Raw genomic sequence first — 23,795 nt, 5'->3', positions numbered from 1 at the left:
AGAAAATAAACCCAAAATACTAAGACATATAAATGTGGAGCTAAAGAACGATAGCCCTAGATCAACTTTAAAGCTTCTAAGCAAAAGAAACGTAGAAGCCCTTCAGAGCGCTTGTTCTAAGAAATGGTTGTGCATTTCTCATCTCTGGCCATAATGGTTCTTTGTATGATTTTAAACACATTAAACGTACCCATCGAACAGCAGTGGACGTGTCAGTTTTGTGTGGGACCGAGCACACACATTCCTTAAAGTTTGTCACAGTGTGGCATGGCTGCTTATGTCATGGAGGTAATATTTTCCAATTAGTAGAACTGATGTTAGAGTACAATGAAAACACTCTCCTCTTTTAAATGATTCCATCTACATTTTCTTAACAATAGACTGCAGGTCAACTTGAGTTTGGGTCATCATGTTGGTTTGTTTTGTTTTAATGTGTATTTATCTGCCAAAAGAAAAGCATTGACTTAATTTGATGCTATACCCTTGAAAGCAAGTGAGAAATTAGAGGAGCTGAAGCTAACACTCAGTGTGTGTGAAAGCAACTTTCAGCTTCAAAATTGAAAAAGGGGTTCATGTGTGAACCTTTGTTTTACCTTCATTTACACATTTGGGTGCTCTTGACATGTGCACTGTCGCTGGTAACAGGCCTTGGGAGTGACTTAGACACTTTCTGTGATCATGTTTTGCTGCAGGTCCACTGGAATGCTGACGTAGACAGGTGGTGGGACGAGCTGATGATGAACAGCAGTGAGGAGTGTGAACCGGAGTGGCTCGACGCTGAGGATCCGCTTTTCATTCTTTACACAAGCGGCTCGACAGGGAAACCAAAGGTAAACACAGACCAGCTTTGTATGCCAGACTCAGGACACAGAAACTCTTCCTTTTTATTACTGCCATTAAGTCATATCACATCAAACGTCAATAAGTTTGTTGCTTTTATAAAAGTTTATTTTTAATTAATTTCATGTGTTGGTGGTCCCAGTTGCCTTATATTGTTTTTCAGTAGTGTTTTTTAAGAGTGCTGCATATTAAACTGACACCACACACATAATGATGATAATTCAATATTAAATTAACCCACATGTGAGCACTAATACTATTTCAGCAGTATTTACTGTTGTCAGCAGGCAGATAGGGAACAGTGTTTTCAGAATCAGTTTCCTATTTTTACTCTCAAATCGTTTCCAACTTTTTAAAGGCAAGGGCAGAAGCTCTGAGAACATTAGCTGACAATGTGAAGTTTGTCAATGACTGCAGTTGCTGTGGTTAGACGTATGCTTGTAAAAATGAATTACATTGTCTCAAAACTTTTAAGAGTGGTGAATTTGTTTAATCTGCTGCAAATCATTGCTTGCTAGCGTTGAGAATGGCATCATTTAATAAGTATTTGTGGATGTATCCTAGTTGTGCTCAGTGTGTATTTACTTAGTTTCATTGTTAGTTCTCTTCTCGTGCAGGGTGTGGTGCACTCGGTGGCAGGATATCTTCTGTACACAGCACTCACATTTAAATATGTGTTTGACTACCACGATGAGGACGTGTACTGGTGCACGGCGGACATTGGGTGGATTACTGGTCACTCGTACATTGTGTATGGGCCTCTTGCTAATGGTGCTACCACTTTAATGGTAAGTCTTTCAGACCTTTTGAGTAACTTTCTTGCTTTCACCCTCCCTCTTCTGGGGGCATACCTAATTAGATTATTGTTATAGCTGCGTCTCCATAGAGAAAGGGAATACTGACAGGTATCTCGCATCAGCGGCGTAGCGTGGGTTGCCTGTGCCCGGGGCAACATTTTAAAAGAAAGTATTGCGCCCCTAACCCGTGTACTGTTAGTTTAGGAAATGCTAACAGTCCACTGGTTAGGGGGCGCAATAATTTCTTTTAAAATGTTGCACCCCTAAGAATTTTGCGCCGGGTCAATCGCACCTGTGGACCCCCCCAACACTACGCCACTGTCTCGCAGTCCTCTTGGTGGGCTATACACATTGGAAGGAAAGCTGTTGAGAGAGCAACAGACTGATCAGAGAGCTCAACGGGTCTAAGAGGGGCCTAAACTGTTTCAGGCCATCCCACCCTTTCAAAATCAATGTACATTATAGGAAATCATAACAAAGGGGATGTCTTATACCCTTATCTATTACAGAAAATATGGATTAGAATAGTCATTATTGCAATACAAGGGCAAAAATAATTTGGAGACAAGAGATAAAAAAAATACCAAAGATTACAATAATTTTGTGAGAATCTTAGCATAATCATGCTGAGCTATGTTCATCCTCTGCTTTTCTTTTAACGACCCACGTGACTGTGCTGCTGGCTTACCGAAGAGAACGTCCCTGAGACAGGCGCAGGCCCCAAGTTTGCACATGATTCTTCCCCATCTCATTAGGAGAGACAGAGATGCACAGCCTTTGTGCCTGGATATGGTGATTGCCTACTGAGGGTGGCATATCAGTCCCTTGCTGGATAATGGTGCTTGGCAACCTGTTGCTGGATGAAAGTGCTTAGTAACCCAGTACTAGGCCCAGTCACTTAGTGCCCTGTTGCCAGGCAAAGTGGCACGGCAACCAAACGTGTTAGAGAGTTCTTGCAGGAACACAGCTTAAAAGTCGTTAGTGAATAGCATACATTACTATTATAGCAGAACACAACTAGCACACTAGGTTTTCTGATAGACAATATCATATAATTGTGACAATATACACATAACCAAGGGCCAATGTAGGAAAGTATTTTGTGATAGCAAACTTTGCGATTCATCAAATCACTGAGTTGTCAACCACGAAATGCCTTTTTCTAATGTAAAAAATCTGTTTTACGAGTCGCAAAAGTTTTTCTGACTATATAAAATGGGGTTTGCGACCCATACCGAATTGCAGTTTGGGAGGGCGTGTAAAAGTGTCTTTCCTTCCAAATTGCTATTTAATATGAATGTACCAATGGTTTGCGACTGCAGCTCTGTTTCGAACCTTTGAAAAGTTACCATTGAAGGGATTCCATAGGGACAGGGTCTTATGGGACCCTTTCCTACTTTGGGAATTATGTTGGAAGCCTCCAAGGGAGTAGGTGATAGTCCTCTTATTTTATTTTTTAAGCAGCTAAGGAACACGGGCTGCTTTAAAAAATGTTTTTAATTGGTTATGCAAACATAAGGATGGTGGTCTGCTGCCCCTTGCAAGCCACCATCCTTTTGTTTGTAACCAATCACAGGGGGCCTCAATTTGCAACCTGCTTAATTAATATTAATTCGGCAATTTGTTCTGTGACCCCCTACAAATGGTGGTTATGTGATGCAACCTATTAGTATTTAGGTCACTTCTAAAAATCAGAGTCTATTTGTAAAAAGTTGGTAGGGAATTTGCAAGCACTTTAGTATACCTGGCCTCAATTATTGTTAGACCCTATAGGCATATGTCCTAAGAAATGGTTAATACAGGAAATAAGTAAGGCTCTATATTTTATCAAAAGAAATTGTCATGTATGATATGTAGATGTGCGGCATAATGAGGAAAGAAATCCCTAATTGCGAAAATCACATCACAAATTTTCACAAGGCAGTTACTATGTTCCATGCACTTAGACAAATGTTCTTTAAGTATCCAAAATGTTACATAAAAGGAGGGAAGGATTATAAATTGGTCTTGATTGCTGCAAAAAGGGGCCCATTTGTTAGCATGGCTTCCATTTATGTTTATTTACCTGCTGATTTTTCTGTAGCTCTAACTTGCATCCAGATTCACCTTCGTATTCCTTCAGACAAAGCCCCAGAAAGTGAGATAAGGGAAGGAAATTGAAACATTACTGTGAGTTAGTAGTAAGGTTAAGACTAGGAGAAAGAGCCTAGACATCGGTGATACTGCAAAATATGTTAAAAGTCCATTGATAGGGACAAATTTGCCACCCTGAATGCCCTCTGATCTGACGATGAAACATATGGCGTGATAAGTTGGAGCATAGACACAGTTTCTGCTGGCAGAGCTTAGCGTGATTGGCGGATAATGCATACGCCAATGTGTCTTCAAGTAGGGACAAATTGCATTGTAGTGTCTCTGGTCAGAGTTAATGGTGTGTTACCAAGAAATGCACTAGATAGGATGTTAAAGTAATCTTGGCATGGGAAAAGGTAGACCAAATCAGAGGGATTGCGTTGTTGAGAGACGCTTACAATGAGTTTGTTGATCAATTTTTAATATGCACATGCCAATCTTAGGCTAGTTATTCCAAGTTATTGATTTTTGTGATGAGCAAAGTAAAATGTCAGAATGTCTGCTAAACTAAGAAGTGGTGTTCAAAGGGTACCTGACCATGTAAATGTTACTAGGAATTAACTCCCATAGGCAAGCGTAAGGTTTTTTTTGGGGTGTCTGTAGGATGAGGAGATCACCACGTATGTGATCTTGTTGGTGGAAAATAAAAGACAATGCTACGCCCTACAGCGTCCCTCTGCTTTTGTTATTAATCTATAGGCTGCAATGTGTTCTTCCTCTGAAGTCACTTCCTGTTTCTGGAGCTGAATACAGTTCATAAAATGAAAGACAGTCTCAGTCGAGAGATGTTTGTTTCTAAAATAGTTAAACATATATTAGCGGTAAAGAGCATCTTATTGGGAAATCAGCACAATGTAAAACATTTATAATATGGTTCAACACGTTATTTAAAAAAAACCTTGTATCTCATTTCTTTTATGCGCACTAAATCTCCTGACACATCTCGTATCAATAAAATGACCATACCTGAGAACAGGTGGTGTACCAGAACTTTAAACAACCACACATAGATGGTTACTTCTATAATGAATGATCATAAAAGGTTTGAAACGTACTTTGTAAGAAAAGGCAAGAAATATATGTGTAAGTTAGAACTGTGCTCAATGTCCAGATCTTTATAACAGCCTATGTCAACATCTTCCACTCTCAAACCCAGTGCATGTCTGCCGCCATCTTGTCTTAATCTTTTCTTTGTCTGTTATACTCAGAATAGTTAAAATCATTTACCAAATTCCAGAGGAAGGTTAGCAGTATACAGGAATCAGCACGTTTTCTTTGTTGATTTGTATTATTTTGATTTTACTTAATGCATAGACTGCATAATTTAAACTGATTTCATCTTAACATACATAATATTTGTAATACTATCACATGACTGTTTTAAATGGATCAATTCTGTTTATTAATGTTGCCTTTTCTAGTGAATAAGCAGCATGTCTCCTACAACCCCAGTGGGCAGGCCGTGCTCAGATATAAACAGCTAGAGGAGTGTATGGCACAGCTTTCGTCTACAACCCTGGGGCCGGCAGCATGATTCAGGCATTTAAAAACAAACCAAATCAGCATGAAAGTAACAACCCCCCACACCCACCCCCCTCCCTTCCAATTCTCCTTCAGTGTAGTGGCGGAACGATCAATTATACGGGCACAAAACTAGGCGGATGTGGTTATAACCGGTGCAGGAACTGCAAGGATTCGTCTTGGCCTTGGGTTGGGGCTGCATTCCGGATCAGTCGTAAACGCCATAAATAGACCAGGCAGTTTAGCTCCCAAAATTCAGAAGAAAGACTTTGGATAAAGGGGGCCCACATAGTGTAAGTAGGAGGAGTGGCCTGGGATTGTTGCTAAGGAGAGATTTTCCATTCCCAGGATAAACCACAATTTATGCAACCAGGAGATGTGGTTTGGAGTCCTGTCCATGCCCCAGAAAGAGAGTATAACCTGTTGGGCTGCTCCCAATACGAGGGCCATTTGCCCACCCCCCGTTAGTACGCAATGGATAAGTCAGAGGGTTCAAAAGTCCCAAAATGGCGTAAGCTGGGAACCTCGGGATTAAAGTGTTGAATGCAGAATCAATATCTTCTAAAACATGGTTCCAGTATCAAGTGAGCTTCAAGCAGTGCCATAGGAGATGGAGTTGGATCCCTGTGCCTTCCCAACCCCGCCAATAATCCAATAGGAAGCTATTTTATATGCAGTTTCAGTACTGGCCATAATATGAGCTGTGTGATGTACCCTATAGAATATATCTTCCCATTACTTAGTAGAAAGAGATCTGCTCAATATGGTATCCCATTTAAGCTGCCTCCTGGATGTAATCTGTGGTGTCCCACATTTCAATAAGGCGCAAAGCTCTGTTATAAGATGTCTGTCAACCACCTTAAGAGGCATCCACTTCTCAAAGGGGGTCATCAGTCGTCCAGCACCCTGAGACGCGGTCTAAGTCAGTTATGGAGTAATCAGTTTGGAGTTGGTCAAAAGGTATGAGGCTGTGTGTGTCGAAAAGGCAACCCACAGATATGCAGCATCTGTCAATCCAGTGTCGGTACTGCTCTGTTTGCATTCCAGGAGTAAAATCGGGATTGGCGAAGATAAGGGTAATCGGAGAAGGGAAGGTGGTCAGGCCTGCTTTAACCACAACAGAGTCCCAGACTTTGAGTGTAGTGCTTGTCTCCAGGGAGGAGTAGAGGTCACAGGATCTGCCTTTATGGGGAAGGCAAACTTCCTTCCATATATTAGTACCCGCAGCTGCCTAATCCATAATGGACTAGTGCTTCTTAGAGAATTTGTGGTTCCATTCCACTAAAAATCTGAGTTGGGCGGTTTGATAATAGCGAAGTAGCTGGGGCACTGCCGGACCTCTGTCTCGTTTCGAGTGATACATAAGGTGTTTTGAAGATGGGGTTTCTTCCTGTTCTAGATAAATTTATTGATGTCCAATTGAAGGGAGCAGATAGCGTTTGGCGGTGCGGACAGCGGTAAAGTCTGAATAGATATAAGATACGTGGGAGAGTAGTCATCTTAACCATTGCAATTTGTCCTAATCATGAGAGGCAAAGGCAGATCCAAGTCGACAGGTCTTTTGCGTTTGAGTGACAATGAACGCATAGTTAGTGGCTACTGTATTAGGGATAGTCAGGGTAAATGAAATACCTAGATATGGAATGTCTTGGGCTGCCCATTTAAAGGGAAATTGGGAGTGCAGAGTGGCCTTGTGTGTAGGCGTAACAGAGAGGTTCAGGATCTGGGACATTTGTATGTTTGCCTTAAATCCCGAGACCATCTTAAAGGCCTGAAGTTCAGTGACTAGGGCCGAAAGCAAGGCCATGGGCTCTGTGATGGATAGAATGATGTCATCAGCATATAAGCTAATCAAATGCTTGTCATCCCAAAAGGAATCTCAGTGATGGCCATGTTGTCTCTCAACCGTTGCTCTAGGGGCTCCATGTATAGAGGGAACAAAAGCGGGGACAAGGGGCAGCCCTGATGCGTACACTTCTGGATGAAGAATGGAGGGTACGATACACTATTAACATTGACCGAGGTGTGGGGAGAGCTATAGATGCTCTGCACCCAGTTGCAAAATCTTTCTCCAATGCTGAATGTCTTCAGCGTTTCAAAGAGGGAAGGTCAATGTATGTGATCAAATGCCTTTTCAGCGTCGATAGATAGAAGTAAAGCCTCCTTGCGTGACTGGTGTATCGTATCCATGAGGGGGGGTAGGCGCTTGGTGTTATCATCACATTGGCGGGCAGATATTAACCCGGATTGGTCACAGTCTATCAGTCTATGCATAAAGACGATGAGCAAGTATACTAGTGAATATTTTCACGTCCACTTTTAAGAGAGAGGTCTATATGACCCACAGAGGGTAGGGACTTTACTGGGTTTGGGGATTGCTGAAATAATGACTTCCAGCATAGTGTAGGTAATGGGGCCCAATTCAGAAAAGGAATTATATGAGTGAGTGAGCAAGGGGGCTAATCCCTGAAAAAAAGTCCTATAGAATTGAGAGCTAAAGCCTTTGGGCCCACAAGACTTTAGTGGCTTTAGGCACACTATGGCCGATATCACTTCTTCAAGGCGAATAGTCTGATCCAGGTCCGAAGCCTCTACATCAGCGAGAGAGGTAAAAGCAATATTGTGGAGATAATCTGAGGCGTTGCCACCGGGGTTATCCACGGTAGCATAAAGAAAAGCGTTGAAGGCCTGAAAGGTCGAAGCAATTCCCTCATCTTTGATGGTCTCTGTGGTGGGAACAGTGCGGATCGCCTTTACCGAGCTGGTGTGGGTTTTGCTACGAAGACGATGGACCAGCATATGCCCACAGCGATTGCTTCCTAGGTAAAATGTATGATTAAGGCTTACCATAGCGTATTTCGCTCTATCCAAGTCAAGGCGCTTAAGCAGGAGCCTGGCTTTCTCCAACTCCCTCCACACCCTAGGGGCCCCCGTCCGTTTATGTATTGCTTCTAGTTCAGTGACTGTTTTCTTAAGACTTTGCCGTTTGTCTCGGTGACGATGATTTTCAGCCGCAGAGCTAGCGATAAACTCTCCCCTAACTACCAGCTTCTAGGCTTCCCATCTGGAGGTCAGTATCATTAGTTAGGAGATAGGATATGATCACCTTCCGAATCGAGTTGACCTTAGTCTGGGATTGAAGCATAGAATCCCACAGTTGCCAGTGGGAGCGCCGGGATGGAGAAAGAGGCAACGGGATAGTCAGTAAGATGGGAACATGATCAGAGCGATTGTGGGTAAATAGAGGCATCAGAGATAAGGTCTAGGAGGGTCGAGTTTTCTAAAAAAAATAGTCAATACGGTCGTAAGTCTTATGTGCAGCAGAATAATATGTAAAGTCCCTGGTCGTTGTATGTAGTCGATGCCACACATCCTGTAGCCCAGACTCCGTCTTCCAGAGCAAGCCTGCGGTCGAGGAGGCACCTGCAAAGTTGGAGCGCTGGCTAGAATGGTCTATGTCAGTGTCCACAAATAAATTCATGTCCCCCATCACTATAGCTGCATTGAAGGTCTGGAGCACAGAGGCCAAGGAGTGCGTGAGGATGCTTTTCTGATATATTCGCTAGGGTAAAGTGAAAGGTACCCACCCTGATTCGAAGCACAAGGAGGCACCCCTTGACTTCTACAATAGTAGCTAAGATTTACCCTTGAAAGCCCTACAAGTAGAGAATATCGACCCCACCCTTTTTTGCTGGACCTGAGGTCTATAGCTAACATGGGAACCAGAGTGACTGCATTCTATGGACATCTTTAGTAACTAAATGAGTCTCTTGAAGGAGACAGATATCGCTGCCCGGCTGCTCACGGAGAGAAAGGATAGCTGACCTTTTGGTGGGATTGTTAAGGTTCCGGGCATTGAGGCTAATAATCTTAAGCTTCAGGAAATCTAAATCTGAAGGCATGCAACAAAAAAGTGCTTTTCAGTGCACTGAACCAGTACTAGACAACCTGAGGGGCTTTAAATTGACTGTGCTAGAAGAAGGAGTAAAAAGACCCCAAAAACTCCCCGAACAAACAAATGTGGTAAACATTCAGTAAATAATGAGATATTTCCTTTGAGCATTGTAACAACAAATGGAGCATGGTCCCAGCAGGCGTGACCAGCGTTATAGAAAAGTTCCGATGAAGGAAAGGGTCCCATCAGGGAAGAGGCTACTGGGCAGTTTCGAAACAGCAGGTCCCCCTCGTCCCGTCCCTGCCACCCTCAATCCCACCCGCTAGAGGGGAAGTCATTAAGCTAAATGTCTCCCAGTTTCAAGTTTCATCAACCTTGGTGGTGTCTCCAGGTAGTGTGTATAGCACAGGGCTGTGCTATAGTCGCAGGATCATAGTGCAGGCTGTCAAAGGCATGTTTGTGTCGTTTCCAACGAGGTCGGCGTCACACTGTCTGATCCTGTGGGCTACCGCTGATCTTCATGAGAGGGATCTTTAATGCCAAGGACTCGGCAGGCATCCACGAGGGAGTGTATCTGGTGTACCTTGCCTTCGAGACAGAAGATGATCTGAAATGGATGACCCCTGGAGTAGGAAATACCGGCGCTCCTCAGGTGGGCCGTAAACGGGTGACCATTGTGCTGTTTCTGTAGTGTAATAGCCGCTAAGTCCTCATATAGTAGAGGTGCATGCCCTCTGATTTGAAGCGGATGGATATCCCTACCTTACGCAGAATAGGCTCCTTTGTCTGAAAGTTGTGCATGCACACCAAAATGACAGTCGGGGGGCTTTTCGCAGGTCTCAGAGGTCCCTCCCGGTGGAACCGATCTAGATTTATCTCTGGGTCCGCTGAGGCCCCTAGGATGTGGCGGAACAGGTCTCCGAGGTGGGCCTGAAGGTCGATTTGTTGATCTTGGAGACAAAGCACCTCCTGTTCTAGCCCTTCGATTTCCTCATCATGACTGGCTTCCTAGTCCTCCAAAGCGGAGACTCTCTCCCCAACTTGATCTAGATCACGGCGGACTTTGCGTAGGGCAGAGGAGAGGTCTCTCTTGACCGCCTGCAAGTCCTCACCTAAGGACGCAAATAAGGCCTCTAGGGAAGGGAAGTCACTGGGCTCTCTGCATCTTCAGCTTCAGGAGGATTCTCAGTGTTTGCTATAGATGGCCTGTCTCATGTTGGTCCCCCTGTGGACTGGGTAAGCATATTGCATAGGGAGCATCTTTGCGCCCTTAGCTGTAGACATAACTGTGGAAGGTTAATCCGGTCTAGGCGTGAGAGGGAGAGTGCCAGTCAACAGCAGGGCCCACGCCGTCACCTTTGTGGCGTTTCTTTATGTCACCGGACAGAGGGTGTCCGCTTAGACTTCAGAATGTTTGTAGCAGTGAGGCAGTACCACACAAGTAAGAGGGGAGACCTTATCAATGTCCCCTATGCCAGGCCAGCTACAGGTTCCCCACAGAGTGCAGCATTCTAGAGATAGCTCAATGAGAAAGCTTAAAGTCACAATTACCACCAGTAACATTTTCGGGCCCTTTTCACACAGGCCAGGCAGGCCTCAAGGGACTGGGCTGGGGACTCACCACCATGCAGCCCAGAGGATCATCAGTAATCTATAGCGCATCTGAAGCAAACTGGCATCTGACACGCAGGGAGGAGCCAGGACCATGCAATGTTCACTCGTCCATAGGGAGCCCAGGCAGGTGACCAGCCTCGAGCACGCACCTCCCCAGCCGGGTCCCCCGCCCGAGCACAGCCCCAGGGTGACCTATCTGCCCCTGAGGCTCAGGGGAAACCACTGATTGCAGGTGCTGGCCTGTGAGCCCAACCAGTGCGAGAGCAGGCCTTGGAGCACGGAGAGCGCCAGCCCGGCCAGCAGCCCGCCCATCCCCACTTCAGGAGCTTGTAGAACCTCTGCATCGAGGCTCTGCACCCTTGGCTAGCTTACGCATCCCTTAGCTGCCCCAGCACCCGGCATGGGAACATGCAGCAGACAGTCACAGTTCCGAGGAGGGAGGCCCCACCACCAGTCTCACCTATTTCACCCGAGGCTCACATCGGGGAGGGCTTCAATCAGTGAGCCGCCAAAGTCCACTGGGTCCACCGCATCTCTCTCCAGGCTCAGTCGGGACGTCAGGCTCTCCCAATCCCCCGTGCTCGTCACTGCAGACGGCTGTTGGTTGCCATCTTCCTGTCCCAAGAGGCCCACCGCGTCCCGAGATCCCTCAGCAGGTCAACCACTAGCACCGTTTCGGTGTCAGCGGAGACGCCCACTGGGCCGTCCCAATTGGTCCCAATTGATCCTGCTGTCATTGAGGGTCAAATAGCTCGGTGGCTGGGGCGCTGCACAATGCTTTGTTGGTTGCGAGGACGGAGCACCGATCAGGCATGTCCTAGCCACCCGCCATCTTGACCACGCCTCAATGACTGTTTTTTAAAGGCTGTTTAAACACTGAACTGAACTAATGGCTTCTTACAAAAACGTTTCATGTACATGTTAATAAAATACTATATTTACAAAATAACAATTTTGACAGGTAAAAACCTCTCTTTTAAATATGAGTTAGTCATCCCTATGTAGACCTTTCAGCCAACAAGGCCGTGCAAGGGTGCATTGTATTTAAAAGTGGACATGTAGAAAATTAATGTTAATATGTCACTACAGTGACAAGGCCCTAAAAGCTCTTTCACTGTTGCAGGCCTAGCTGACCAGTGTGGAAAATTAGAGTACATAGTAAAATACTACTACTGTATCTCAGGAATAGGACCAGGTAGAAAAATGATTAAACAACTATTTTTAATAGTTATTAAAAATCCAAGTCAATGGTGAAATATGATTTTTAATAAATTTCAAGGAAAAGTAACGTTTGAAAAGTTATCTTCTCCCTACCTAAAGGATCCTGGAGGCTAATTTGAATTAACTCTCCAGCTTCTCCCAGCCTGTACTTGGAATGAATGAGACATGATTGAGGTGTGAAATACCTCCCAGGAGCTACACAGTAGTTCACTGTGATTCACAGGCCAATCTGAATGGGCAGGGATGACTCCTGTGAGCTCAGCTGAAGGGTGTGGGCTGTGTCTCTCCTGTTGGCACCATGGTGCCAAGTCCTCCATGACAGGTCTGTCTGAGGAACATGTGCAACTGCTACACCCTTCAAAGGGAGAAAGCAGGATGCCGGGACAATTCTTGTGTATCCTGTTTCTGGTTCTTGAAGAACCCTGCCTTTGGCCTTCCAAATTTCTGACTCTTAGTTTTCTGTGGGTACAGGGCCTGATTCAAACTGGATTGTAGTGTTAGTTGTGGGTGGACACTGGTCATGTTCGTAGCTTACTTGCCTACATACTCCCAGCCTTCAAAGCCCATGTTTAGTGTGAAAGAAGACTTTCATCATCTGAAAAACCCCCTGAAACTTGGCATTTTGGGCCTGTTTGCAGTAAGGCAAACATGAACTACTGAAAAAGTGAGTAGGGTTGCCCTCTTGAACTTTTACCCCATTGGTTAGGGAGTGCCTAGGAGTCACACACCCCACTAGCTAGTGGCAGGCATAAATGTGGCACTCCAACTCATATCCCTAGAACACATTTTGGTCCTACAGAAGAACAGAAGAAGGGCTGCATCTGCTGTTTGAGACCTGAAGAGATGTGATGGGGTGGAACTGCTCTCACTTGTATCCTGAAGATTTTTTAGAATCTTTTGAAATGTTTCCCTTCAGACCAGTGAGACGTAGAAACATTTTGGAACGTTTTTACTTCCCGACTACTGTATTCACACTCATAACACAAATTGTGTATCTGCATTAGCACACATTTGTGAACACCCAGCCTCCCAATGCACTCACAGGGTGCCATAATTTCATAATTTAATATTATGCTCTGCCGCTGCTCTCTATAACCTATCTGTGTAAAATAATCAAATTAAATGCACTTACTGTTTTTCTACTTGTTTGATCTTGGGCGCATCATAATATTTTAAACAAATCACAGACTACTACACCATTGTAAGCTTCTTGTCAAATATACAGGTTGAACAGATGGCACCAGAGACATGTATATAACTTAGTTATTCTGTTTTTATGCTGGCCCTCTCTGGTGCCTAGTTTTCTGTCCATGCTTTCCCTGCAACATCCTTGCCTAAACTGCAGGTTACTCTCTCCTTATTTCCATCCCAGCCCTTTTAAAGGAAGTGCTGCCTGGTGTCCTTGTCAGGGAACAAGGAGGACTTCAAGTTGCAGGCCCTGACAATATGGTGTCCTTTGATGACAACAGAACATCTTTCCTCCAATTTAAGAGGAAGCCCTTCTCTATCTTTCCATGTGTCTAGTCGTGTGTACGCTAAGGTCGATGATTCCTTATGCTGGATGTGTCAGGATGTTCACGTACTTGTGTGACCCCTGGTAGTAAAGTTATGTGATTGGTTACCTGGTTGATCCAAGGGACGGTGTGACATGCCCTCCAGAGCTGATGTGTCTTGAGGTAGCTGTATAACAGTCACCCATCAGTTTTTCTCAGATGCTGTTCCTGCATGCCTGCTACCTGGAGCTAGCAAATCCTGTACGGTCTGACATATTCAAACATTTCCTTCTGCTTTACTGTTGACTGCTGTTAATTGTCATAGGCAGAGAGCAGTCGATGAGTGTGTACTGGTCCATCCATGTTTCTTGCTGGATGTTCAAGAGTCTGATCTGTGGTCTGTTAATATGAGGTGGACATTCGTTTATCAGTCTCTTCTGTGTGTCCCTGGCCTTTTCTTATTAATTGTTTTCAGTTTTGTTTGTCTATAGATTGCTTATAGATTTGCCATTATTAGCTGCGCAGGCATTTTCTGTCTTTTTCCTGTGCATCTCTCCATTCCTGTTTCGTGTCATTGCCCCATGAGTGATGCAACTAGCCCTGCTCGTCTCTCAACGCACATCTGTGATAGTTTTGTCCTGTCTCGTCTCTTCCATCTTCATGTGTCTTTTCCATTCATGTTTTCATGCAAAGAACTGGATGCAGGTTGATGCATCAGTAGACATGCTTTCCTTATGAACTTTTAACTCCGTTGCAGCATTGTTTCCAGGTGACTATGTCCCAGATTTGTTTTGCTGCCCAGTCAATATTCTTGGAAGACCGTTGCTGGTTTTCATCATTCCTTAGCTTTCTCCTGGCACTTTGCCTTTTCTCCACTCTTTTGGATTTCTTTCTTAATTCGAATTTAGAGTGTTCATTTTTGGAACAGTCCCTAGCTTTAGAGTAAGCCCATCAGTAAGTTAGACATTTTGATGCTTCTACACTGCATAGAAATGACTCACATTCGAATTACATCCTCGTTCAATAAAGTGTTGAATGTAGGGGCATATTGACAAGCCCCTATAGCCACAGGAACGTCACTTTTAACGTTGTTCCTGTGGCGATACGGGCTTCGACAATTTTACAAGGAAGTGTTAAGCCTAACGCTGATTTGTAAATAAACCCCCTTTCAAGCTACACGTGGCGTTAATGGGGTGGGCAAAGAGTGTTGTGGTAGGTGTTCCGCTGCAACACCCATTAATTTTGACGCTGACCCCTATTTACGAGGGTGACGTAAATAGGAGGCAGCGCCAATATTTAGACCAGGCAAAACCTGGTCTTAACATGGCGAAATGAAGAGAAATGATTAATTTCTCCTCGTTGTTGCTGCTTCTATGTGTGCTGCATTGTTCAGCACTCATAGAAACAACAAAATGCCTTGAATGATTGTTTATGTGGAGGAAGGTGTCCCTTCCTGCACATAAACAATCATTAAGAAAATTATGATTTGCAACTTCTATGTGTGCTGCACAATGCAGCACACATAATAGCTACAAATTGCCATTTGTGATTGTTTATGTGCAGGAAGGTCCTTCCTGCAGATAAACAATCATTCTCTCAACGCAGGCACCTGTTTACTACGGTGCACAGGTGCCTTTGTTGGCGTTAAGCAAAGTCAGGTATATGCCGTATCTTTGTAAATACTGCGCATCCCTGCGTTTTTGGTATGGCGGAGCGTGGTGTTAGCATTTTGTGTTTAACGCCACGCTACGCCATTCCCTTGTAAATATGCCCCATAGTCTTCTAACCCTCTCGCCTGGTAACTTCTCTTTTACCGAGTTAAGGTTAGAAGATATGACTTCTATGGTCTATGTTTCTCTTGTGGTTTCAGTGAGGTAAAAAAACAAATAAATAAATAAATACATCCATGCATGTATACCTACATACATATATAAATAAATAAAAAATGTGCCATTGAGTCTTTTGTATGCAGGGCCTGCCTGGAAACCAAACACCACCTTGACAAAATTGTTCACACAAGCCCCATACTGCAGGACGGGGACGGTGTGATAGGAACATGGTAGATTCATGGGAGCCATCCTGCTGTAAAGCAACCCCCTAGCCTGCAGTCCACCTGGGAAATATCAGAGATGGTGCATGGCAAGCCCCACTCTGCTTGTATGTTTCTTCCTCAAAGTTGCAACCCCAGAGTGTAAATAAAGAACAAAGCAAGGGCATCCCTTCTCATGACATCACATCAAGCAGAATATAGTTTGGTTTTCGTATCCAGATTGAGGACAGGGATTATTTGATAAGCTTGATATTTTGAAAGAAACATGCTCATGTGAGTGCATGTCTGATGCAATAACTCTAAAAGGTATTTTAACTGAGCACAAGCATTTGCAATGCAATAGGTCTCGCATTTATGAGATTGTGAGCTACTGGCATTGTAAATGACAATGTCTTTTATTTATGTGTTGTTTTTAAAACAGATCAATAAAAGGCATTGTCATTTACAATGGCTATAGATTAAACTCTTGCAAATGTGAGACCTATTGCATTGCAAATGCGTTCGGCTAGAAAAATTTGAAAAAAGCGTTAGAAGAGCGCGTGTCCTGCTTACAACAGCAGGCAGGACAAAGCTATTTGAGAAAGTAGTGCTCAGAGGCTGTAATTAAAGCCTGCCGAGTAACAACACATGTAACGGAGGGTGTCGCCATGGGAGGTTACAAAATGAGACAAAGCTGTACTAAGGAGCGACTACTAAGCCTATTGACCAATGAACAGCCACAGTTTACAGTGGACAATGACACAAGCCAATGAAAAATATGGGTGGAGAGTGGGTGGAGCCTCAAGTCCCTACCTGAATACAGCATGCCTTGCAGAGCAGGGCATGCACTGTCTAGGGTCGACCTAAATTTTTTTTTTTTTTTCTGAAGACCTTAACCCTGTGTTTAGCTGGATCTTTCTCTCACTACCCTAAAGGGAACTCGATCTGCAGAGAAGACGTTCCTCTTTTTTGTGAAGCTGGCATCTCATGCTGGTGTTTTTCACTTGTGGAGGGGTACCTTTGCATATTAATGGCCTTCAAAATGTAGATTTTAGTGCATGCCCACCATCTAGGTCAATTAGAAGCATATTTGCGTAAACCGAATACAAATCAGAAACGCATATCTATAGGCGATCAGATTAAGGACCTCACAGTTATCAGTGATTCATATTGTCCTAGAATTAGACCAATATGTCACTAATCATAGAAACAGAACATTTTGTTTCAAGCATATGAACATATTAGAAGTCGTCCGATGAAATGTGTTTTCTTGCAAAGAACAGCCTCCTGAAATGTTTCTAATTACAAACTTTTTTTAATCTCTTAAAGTTTGAAGGGGTCCCTATCTACCCACACGTGGGAAGAATGTGGGAAATAATCGAGAAGTACAAAGTGACGAAGTTCTATACTGCTCCCACCGCAATCCGCCTGCTCATGAAGTACGGACCAGAAGTCGTAAATAAGTAGGTGGTCCAAATGTTTCCTTGTTTGAACTATACAACCCCTCAGTCCGAGAGAGGGTATTATTTTTGATTTATATATTATTAGGCTGTCGCCTGTGAAGCATGCTACTACACAATGGATTTTTTTCTTATGAGTACGTGTATGTTGAGTATCAAAAAAAAAAAAAAAGAGTACGCGTATGTGATAATTGTGCTTGTTGGTGCTATAGGTTTACCGGGGGTTATATAAACAATAGTGTTAATGAAATCATGAGGGAAATTTGCAGATAGCGCAGACATGTTCTTACAGAGTTTACTTGGAGTTTAGCAAAGGCACCAACTTTGTTCAGGCCTGTGTCCCACCAGGCTCCCTCCACGACCTCCGGTGGTATTTCACATCAATCTGAGGGATGGTGAGTGAATTGGGTGGTGATGTGGTTATCAACGGAGAGTGCAACACCTCGCTGTTACCTTTTTGGCCTGATTTAGATCCTGGCAAGCGAGTTACTCCGTCACAATGGTGACAGATATCCCGTCCGCCGAAATATAAATTCCATTATATCCTGTGGGATTTATATTTCAGTGGTTGAGATATCCGTCACCGTTGTGACAGAGTAACCCATCAACCATGATCTAAATCAGGCCCTTTGTCTGCGTTGTGGCCCTGCGGGACTGCCTGGGAGAATCGCTAGGCTTGAAACAGATTCCTGGGAAGTCACGGAGAGAGGGAGATGGGAAATTATCTTGAAGCTGATGGCCCCCACTGCCTCCAACCACTGTCCTTCCACATTGCCATACTAAGAAATCAGGCGCTGGGTATGGCAAACAGATTCTAACATGGCGACTGTTCTTCGGGCTGCTGACATGAGTCGAGGTGAGGTATCCTTCATCTGTCTCATTGGCAGTATCCTAACTTCATAATTGATGGCCACACCGTGTGTGGACGAACTGTGGTGCCCAAGGTTTAAACTGAGGCCAACAATGGCTGATCAGAAGATACCACCTAATTAGACCATTGTTATGTCAGTTTTTGGAGGAGGTAACATGACTGGAAATGTATGACAGTGAGCTCAGAGGAAGGAAAAGGAAATCACTCTGGGGCTCTGATGTGAAGGGATCTTGGTTGTTCAGTTTAGGGAGTCGGTTAGAAATGTGGTGATAGAACTCCCTTGCTGACCCCTGAGCCTTGTTACCCTGCGGGTCCACAGAGATCGGTTCCTTTGAAGGTCTGATGAGTTCATGCTTTGGAGTATGGACATGGCTAAAGATTATTTGAAGTACATATTTCAATATACTTCTGAAATTTTCATGCTTTTTGGAAGTTCTGAAATTTCCGAATCCTGGATGAGTTCCTTCAAATTGATTTACCAGGGGGATTAGGAATGACTTGGAAGATTGAATGCATTGTTTGTAGGACATGATTGAATGACTGCACGCTTTTATATAGCGTACACTGCTGTCTAGACACCCTCTAAGCACTGCTCATTCTGGTCTACCTGAGACCTAAATCAGTCTTCCACTGAGCGACCGAAGAGGAGGTGAGGTGGTGACAATTCAGCTTCGATTGGTAACCAATGAGACCCCAATGTAATCTGGTACTCACAGCCTTTCTCAATGTAAAGTCAGATTGAGTGTAAGCAATCTTTACATACATATTAAGGTATTTCAGACCTTTAAAAAAAGATCCATTTTCAACAATTTCTCTGTTTTGAATTCTAGAGAGAGTAACTATCAAGTACCTTCATTCAGAGGTAATACTGCTACACCTTGGCAGCAGAACTTCAGGCTCCTGAAGCACACACAGAATGTACACACCAACAGTTGGGTGTACAATCGTGATCTGAGCGCATACCTAAAAACACAATTTAAATGGTGTGCGCACTGTATACTTAAAGAGACGGAATAAGTCCTTCTATAAAAATAAAAGTCACCCACTGTAGCTTTATGGTGCACTGTGATAGCACACCCCACAGTATATTGGTAAAGTTGGGTCGCTGAATTTGCATTTACATTTCATAAACTCTTTTAACTGAAACTTTCTGATGATTTTCTCTATTGTTTACACTGCGATGCACTATTAGAAATGCATAAGGTCAAAGAGTGAGACAGTAAGCTCTGCCCTCCAACCATATTCGTAGACGGAAATGTAAGCCAAAGATTGTCCTTCCAGTGTTGTTTCCATAGGATTTGCATTGCTTTTTTGTGAAAACACACATTACCTGAGAGGCTGCAAACAGGATTTAGACCTTGTTCACGGTGAAATACTAAGACTTTACAAATTGGCTTGCAACTGTTCTTTCAGACGCACACGTGTTCACCCTATGGATATGTGAAGTTAAAGTTCTCTTCTATGCAATTAATTACCCTTTACACTGTAATGTCTTGTGTATTCTAGAGTGCGGGACCCTTATGGTCCCTAACCGACTCTGTATTCTAGTGATTGGGTGTGGTTAGTAAAATTAATGATGCAGTATGTGTCAGTTGACGGTTACACTCTGAGAGATAAAGAGGTGTAATACCGAGCTCCGTGTGTGGCGTTATTCATTTACATGCTACTGGGATGGGGATGACGCTACAACTGGCGACGAGATAGGGGATACGTAAACCTCGCAACCCAAAGAGTCAAGAGTGGTCTCCCAGAGAGTTTACTGAGGTCCAGCAAACTGCTTATGCGTGTCACGTGCGCCTCAGTCGAAATGAAGAATCGACGGTTGGGGCACGCAAAGTCAAATTGCACCTCCAGCCAGACCTTTGAAGACAGTTATTTAAAAAAGAGTGAGATGTAGTGTCTTGTGTATTTTAGAGCGTGGGACCTCTATGGTTCCCTAACAGACTCTGTAGTCTAGTGATGTAAGTGATTGGGTGCGGTTAATAACATTCTTGACACAGTACGTGTCAGTTAACGGTTACACTCTCAGAAATAAAGACGTGTAATACCAAGCTCCGTGTATGGGATGATTCATTTACACGCTACTGTGCTGGGGAGGACGCTACATACTCTTATATAGTTAAAATAAGGCAAATCACTGAGGCATTCTGGTGTCTTCTAAAGGCACTTGATGTGTATCCTGGGGTCTGTTTATGATGAGCAAACTTCACAATGATTTGTAATATATCTGATTATGTTCAGTTTTGCGTTTCTTAATTATATATAAAAACGGAGTACTGTCATTTATCATTCACTAACTTTTGTTGTGTTTGCAGATTACATAGCTATTGTTATGTTTATTTTGGTTATTTTGGTTACTATTGCTGTTATTATAATGCTTATAATATAGTAATTATTATGATTGAATTAATATATTTGATAAAATGTATATTATGATTCTTTCATTTATTCTTCCTCCTCTTATTAATAATCATAACCAGTCATCGTCATTATTACGATTATTAATCCAAATAATTTAATCATTATGTGAGTAATAATATAAATATTAAAATAATAATAAACAAATTAACCATAATAATCATAACATATCTATGTATTCTTCAAAGACCACAATCGTCCTTCTCTATAAGCATTTGAATAATAAATGCCAGTATTTTGCATTCATATATAATTAAGTATAATTACGTTAACTTGTTATAAATATCATGATTGATAATAAAGAAATATACAAGTAATGCACATTAATATTTCATGTGATATAGTCTGCGAAATGAAGAACGTGACAGTGTTTCTTAAGTGTCAATGAGGACAGCATTGTTACATTATTGTATTGTTTTGTGTGAAATTGTGTGTTCGTTTTAAAATGAGGTATTGACTAACAAATGCAAATCTTTAGCATAAACTGCTATTTATCACTTCATCAGTGTAGGATAAGGCAAAATGTTTTTTTAAAAGGCTTTGTTTGATTTCATTTTTGTATTTTTTCCTAGATATGATCTAAGCTCATTGAAAATCCTGGGATCAGTAGGAGAACCTATAAACCCTGATGCATGGTTGTGGTACTACAATGTGGTAGGGAACGGAAAGTGCCCCATTGTGGACACTTTCTGGCAGACGGAAACGGTGAGTAACTATTTGCCCGGGGAAAAAATGTCTTACAAAAATTGAAGTTGCTGTTAAATTCATTAAAAAGAGTTAAAAAGAGTTAAGAATTCTCAAACATACACCGCATGAAGATTTAAATCCAATTATATTTTCGACTGGAAGAGCAAGATATAAAAACAATTCCCTCTTGCTCCAATTTCCTCAGCAAAGGATCACTGCATTTTCTTCTGGTCCTTCACGCATCACTGTTCACAAAATCTTGTACCATAGGAAAATCACACTTACAAGTGCTTACTTTGTACTGCTGGTTGCAAGGGATGGGCATTCGTCTTTGGGGACCAGGACATATTTTTTATCATCAGACTTTGACCTAGAATAACAGAGAGAAAGAAGGGGGAAGGGTAAGATAATACAACAGTGGAAAAGAGAGAAATCCTGGATGAAAAAGAACCTGTAAGAATGTGATAAAAAGGCAGGAAATGTAGGGTGGTGGGAGGAAGAGGAATGAGTTGGTATCAAAACAAGGGAGCTTTGGTGTTTGTTTCAGTCCTTAATTTGTGCCAGTGGTTTCTGGTGCTCAGCACCAGCACTTACTTACAGGGCTGGTAATATGGATTCCTTTCACGTAGGCAGCGGTGATGCAGATCATTTTTAACCAAACAAAATGTAAGTTGTTGGGCAGCTGCATTTTGTCCAAGTCGTCTTCTGAACTGCTCTCACTCTCACCCATTTGTCACTGGCCCCGCATCCTGCCTGAGCCTTCCATTGGATCATTGTAGCTGGGGCTGGCTCATGGCTGCGCTAGGAGAGGCATGCTGGGAAAGTGCAGGCAATGAATTAACTTGGCATGAAAGCATGTAAGGAGCAAAGGAAAGTACAGACTTAAGGCTCGCCCCGCTGACTGGCCACACAGCGCCTGTCTTCCCTCAAAATTGGCCTCGGTACCTTATTTGTGCCGGTGGTTCTGGGTGGGGCCATAGGCACTTATTTTTGGGGACCAACACTTATTTTTTCCCATCAGATATTTCCAGAGCGTAAGAGAGGGAAAAACACAAAAATCAGAAAGATAGAGGAAGAGAAAGACGGCAAAACCGTCACCAGGCGAGAACGCAGGAACCTGCACAAATCAGATAAAATGTCAGGGAGTTGGTAGTGGATTAAAGAGGAAGGAGGTGGATTTAGGACTATCAGTCTTGGCATGCTGCGTGATGATGTTTAATCGCACCAGCCGAGGGCTTTGGAGCAGAAACAGCCTCTATCATGTCAGCTGCCTGGGAGTACCACCGCGAAGGTGTAAGGCGCAGGCATAAACTAGATCCTGAAATCATCACCTGCTTCTGAGAGGTAAGTAGTCAGTTAGGAAAGGAAGGGTGCAACTGAATGTCACTCTGCCTTCTTTATTTAATAAGAAATATGGTCCTGACACCGCCAGGGGTGCGCAAGGGTGCCATTGTACGCATTCCCGCCCTCAGGGACATCCACTTGGCCCTCCGTTGCCGGGTGCTGCTGCTGGACAGAACTATTGTGATGGGCTTCAGTGTGGACCTGCCAGTGAGTGCATGTCGTCCTGTCTCCCCCTTTATCTTTTTATTTTACGGAGTTTTATATAGCGCAAACTTGACCCGAAGGTATCGGGTATCAGAGCGCTTTACATAGCATCAGTTGCGTTACATGAGAACAAATTCATTTTTGTTAGGCACAGGGAGGTTAAGTGTTTTGCCCAGAATCACAGGATGTTCAGCGTCATTGCCGAGACTCGAACCCAGTTCCCCAGATTCGAGGTCGACCGCCCTAGCCGTTATGCCAACTTCTCTCCCCAAACTGGTCTTGTTCAACATGCTTGGCTATGCAGAGAGAGAGAGAGAGAAACTGTGCCAGTCATGCATGGTCTGGTGCAGCCTGTGCTCCCCACTCAACCCATGCTAACCCGGATCCTTTAATCGCAGTGTGAAGATCTTATTAACCCTTTGCTCAGCTATAAACAAAAAGATCCCCTACTCATGTTTTAAACAGCACACTCTTTGTATAACTAAGTAATGTCAGCTTAGCTCTGGTAACAATGTGTGCTTGTTTTCATTTCATAAATGCTGATTGTAGTTATATCGCCGGCTGCTCCTTTTTGAAAACTAAGCAACGCAGGGAGAGTCAAAGTCAAGGCCCACACATCACGACTCCCATTTCCAGTGGTGGTTGCAGGGGGAGGTCACCATCACTCTTTTTTTGAGGACTGGGACTTATCTTTCATCATCAGACTTTGACTCAGAGCAAGCAAGAGAAAGGCAGAAAAGGGGTAAAGAAGGAGTACGAGGAGAGTTGGAAAACAGGGAGAAAGAAGGAATGAAAAAGAACCTGTAAAATTAAGATAAAAGGGTAGCAAGTGTGTGGTGGTACCTGAATGAGGATTTTGGTGGAATCAATACTATAGTGCCAACTGTCTACATTTACCTGCAACTTTGAGGATGTAGAGCTGGCTTGATTCACGGCTGGCTACTGGTGCACGTTCTTCCACACCGTACTAGAGCTGGTGCCTGCCCAATATACAACTTAGGACTCTGCCATTGTTGACATATTTAAACAGGATAAATCAATCAAATATGGTTCATTTCTGTCACTGCATGTGGGATGAGACATCCTAAAGGGATCTCGGATTTCAGAAATGCAAGTAGTCCTGAGGATGGTCTCACGCACTATCTAGAGACAGAAACATCAGCATAGCTCCACTACTCTTCTGTAATTTACTCACCATTAGACCAAATTCTGCAGCTCATGGACACTTTCTTCTGATTGGTTTTTTATCGTTGTGTTTTTTAGAGTGC

At 43.4% G+C, this 23,795-nt stretch overlaps 1 protein-coding gene across 3 annotated transcripts in view; it reads left to right on the top strand.

Annotated features, from left to right (window-relative positions):
- ACSS2 (acyl-CoA synthetase short chain family member 2) overlaps nucleotides 1–23,795 on the top strand; it is a 156,908-nt gene that overhangs the window by 99,974 nt on the left and 33,139 nt on the right. For all 3 annotated transcript variants that reach the window (XR_014962136.1, XR_014962135.1, XM_085607321.1), the window contains exons 8-11: nucleotides 693–830; nucleotides 1,458–1,628; nucleotides 16,873–17,006; nucleotides 20,865–20,997. Coding sequence is in view for 1 of the 3 variants with exons in the window: in XM_085607321.1 (XP_085463447.1) it covers nucleotides 693–830; nucleotides 1,458–1,628; nucleotides 16,873–17,006; nucleotides 20,865–20,997 (576 nt within the window). In the remaining 2 variants the exon portion in view is untranslated. The remainder of the gene's footprint in view (nucleotides 1–692; nucleotides 831–1,457; nucleotides 1,629–16,872; nucleotides 17,007–20,864; nucleotides 20,998–23,795) is intronic.

This window comes from Triturus cristatus, chromosome 5_2, assembly GCF_964204655.1.
Source record: "Triturus cristatus chromosome 5_2, aTriCri1.1, whole genome shotgun sequence".
NCBI lineage: Eukaryota > Metazoa > Chordata > Amphibia > Caudata > Salamandridae > Triturus > Triturus cristatus.
The sequence above is the reverse complement of the archived record's forward strand: the minus strand, read 5'-3'. Positions and strand labels throughout refer to the sequence as shown.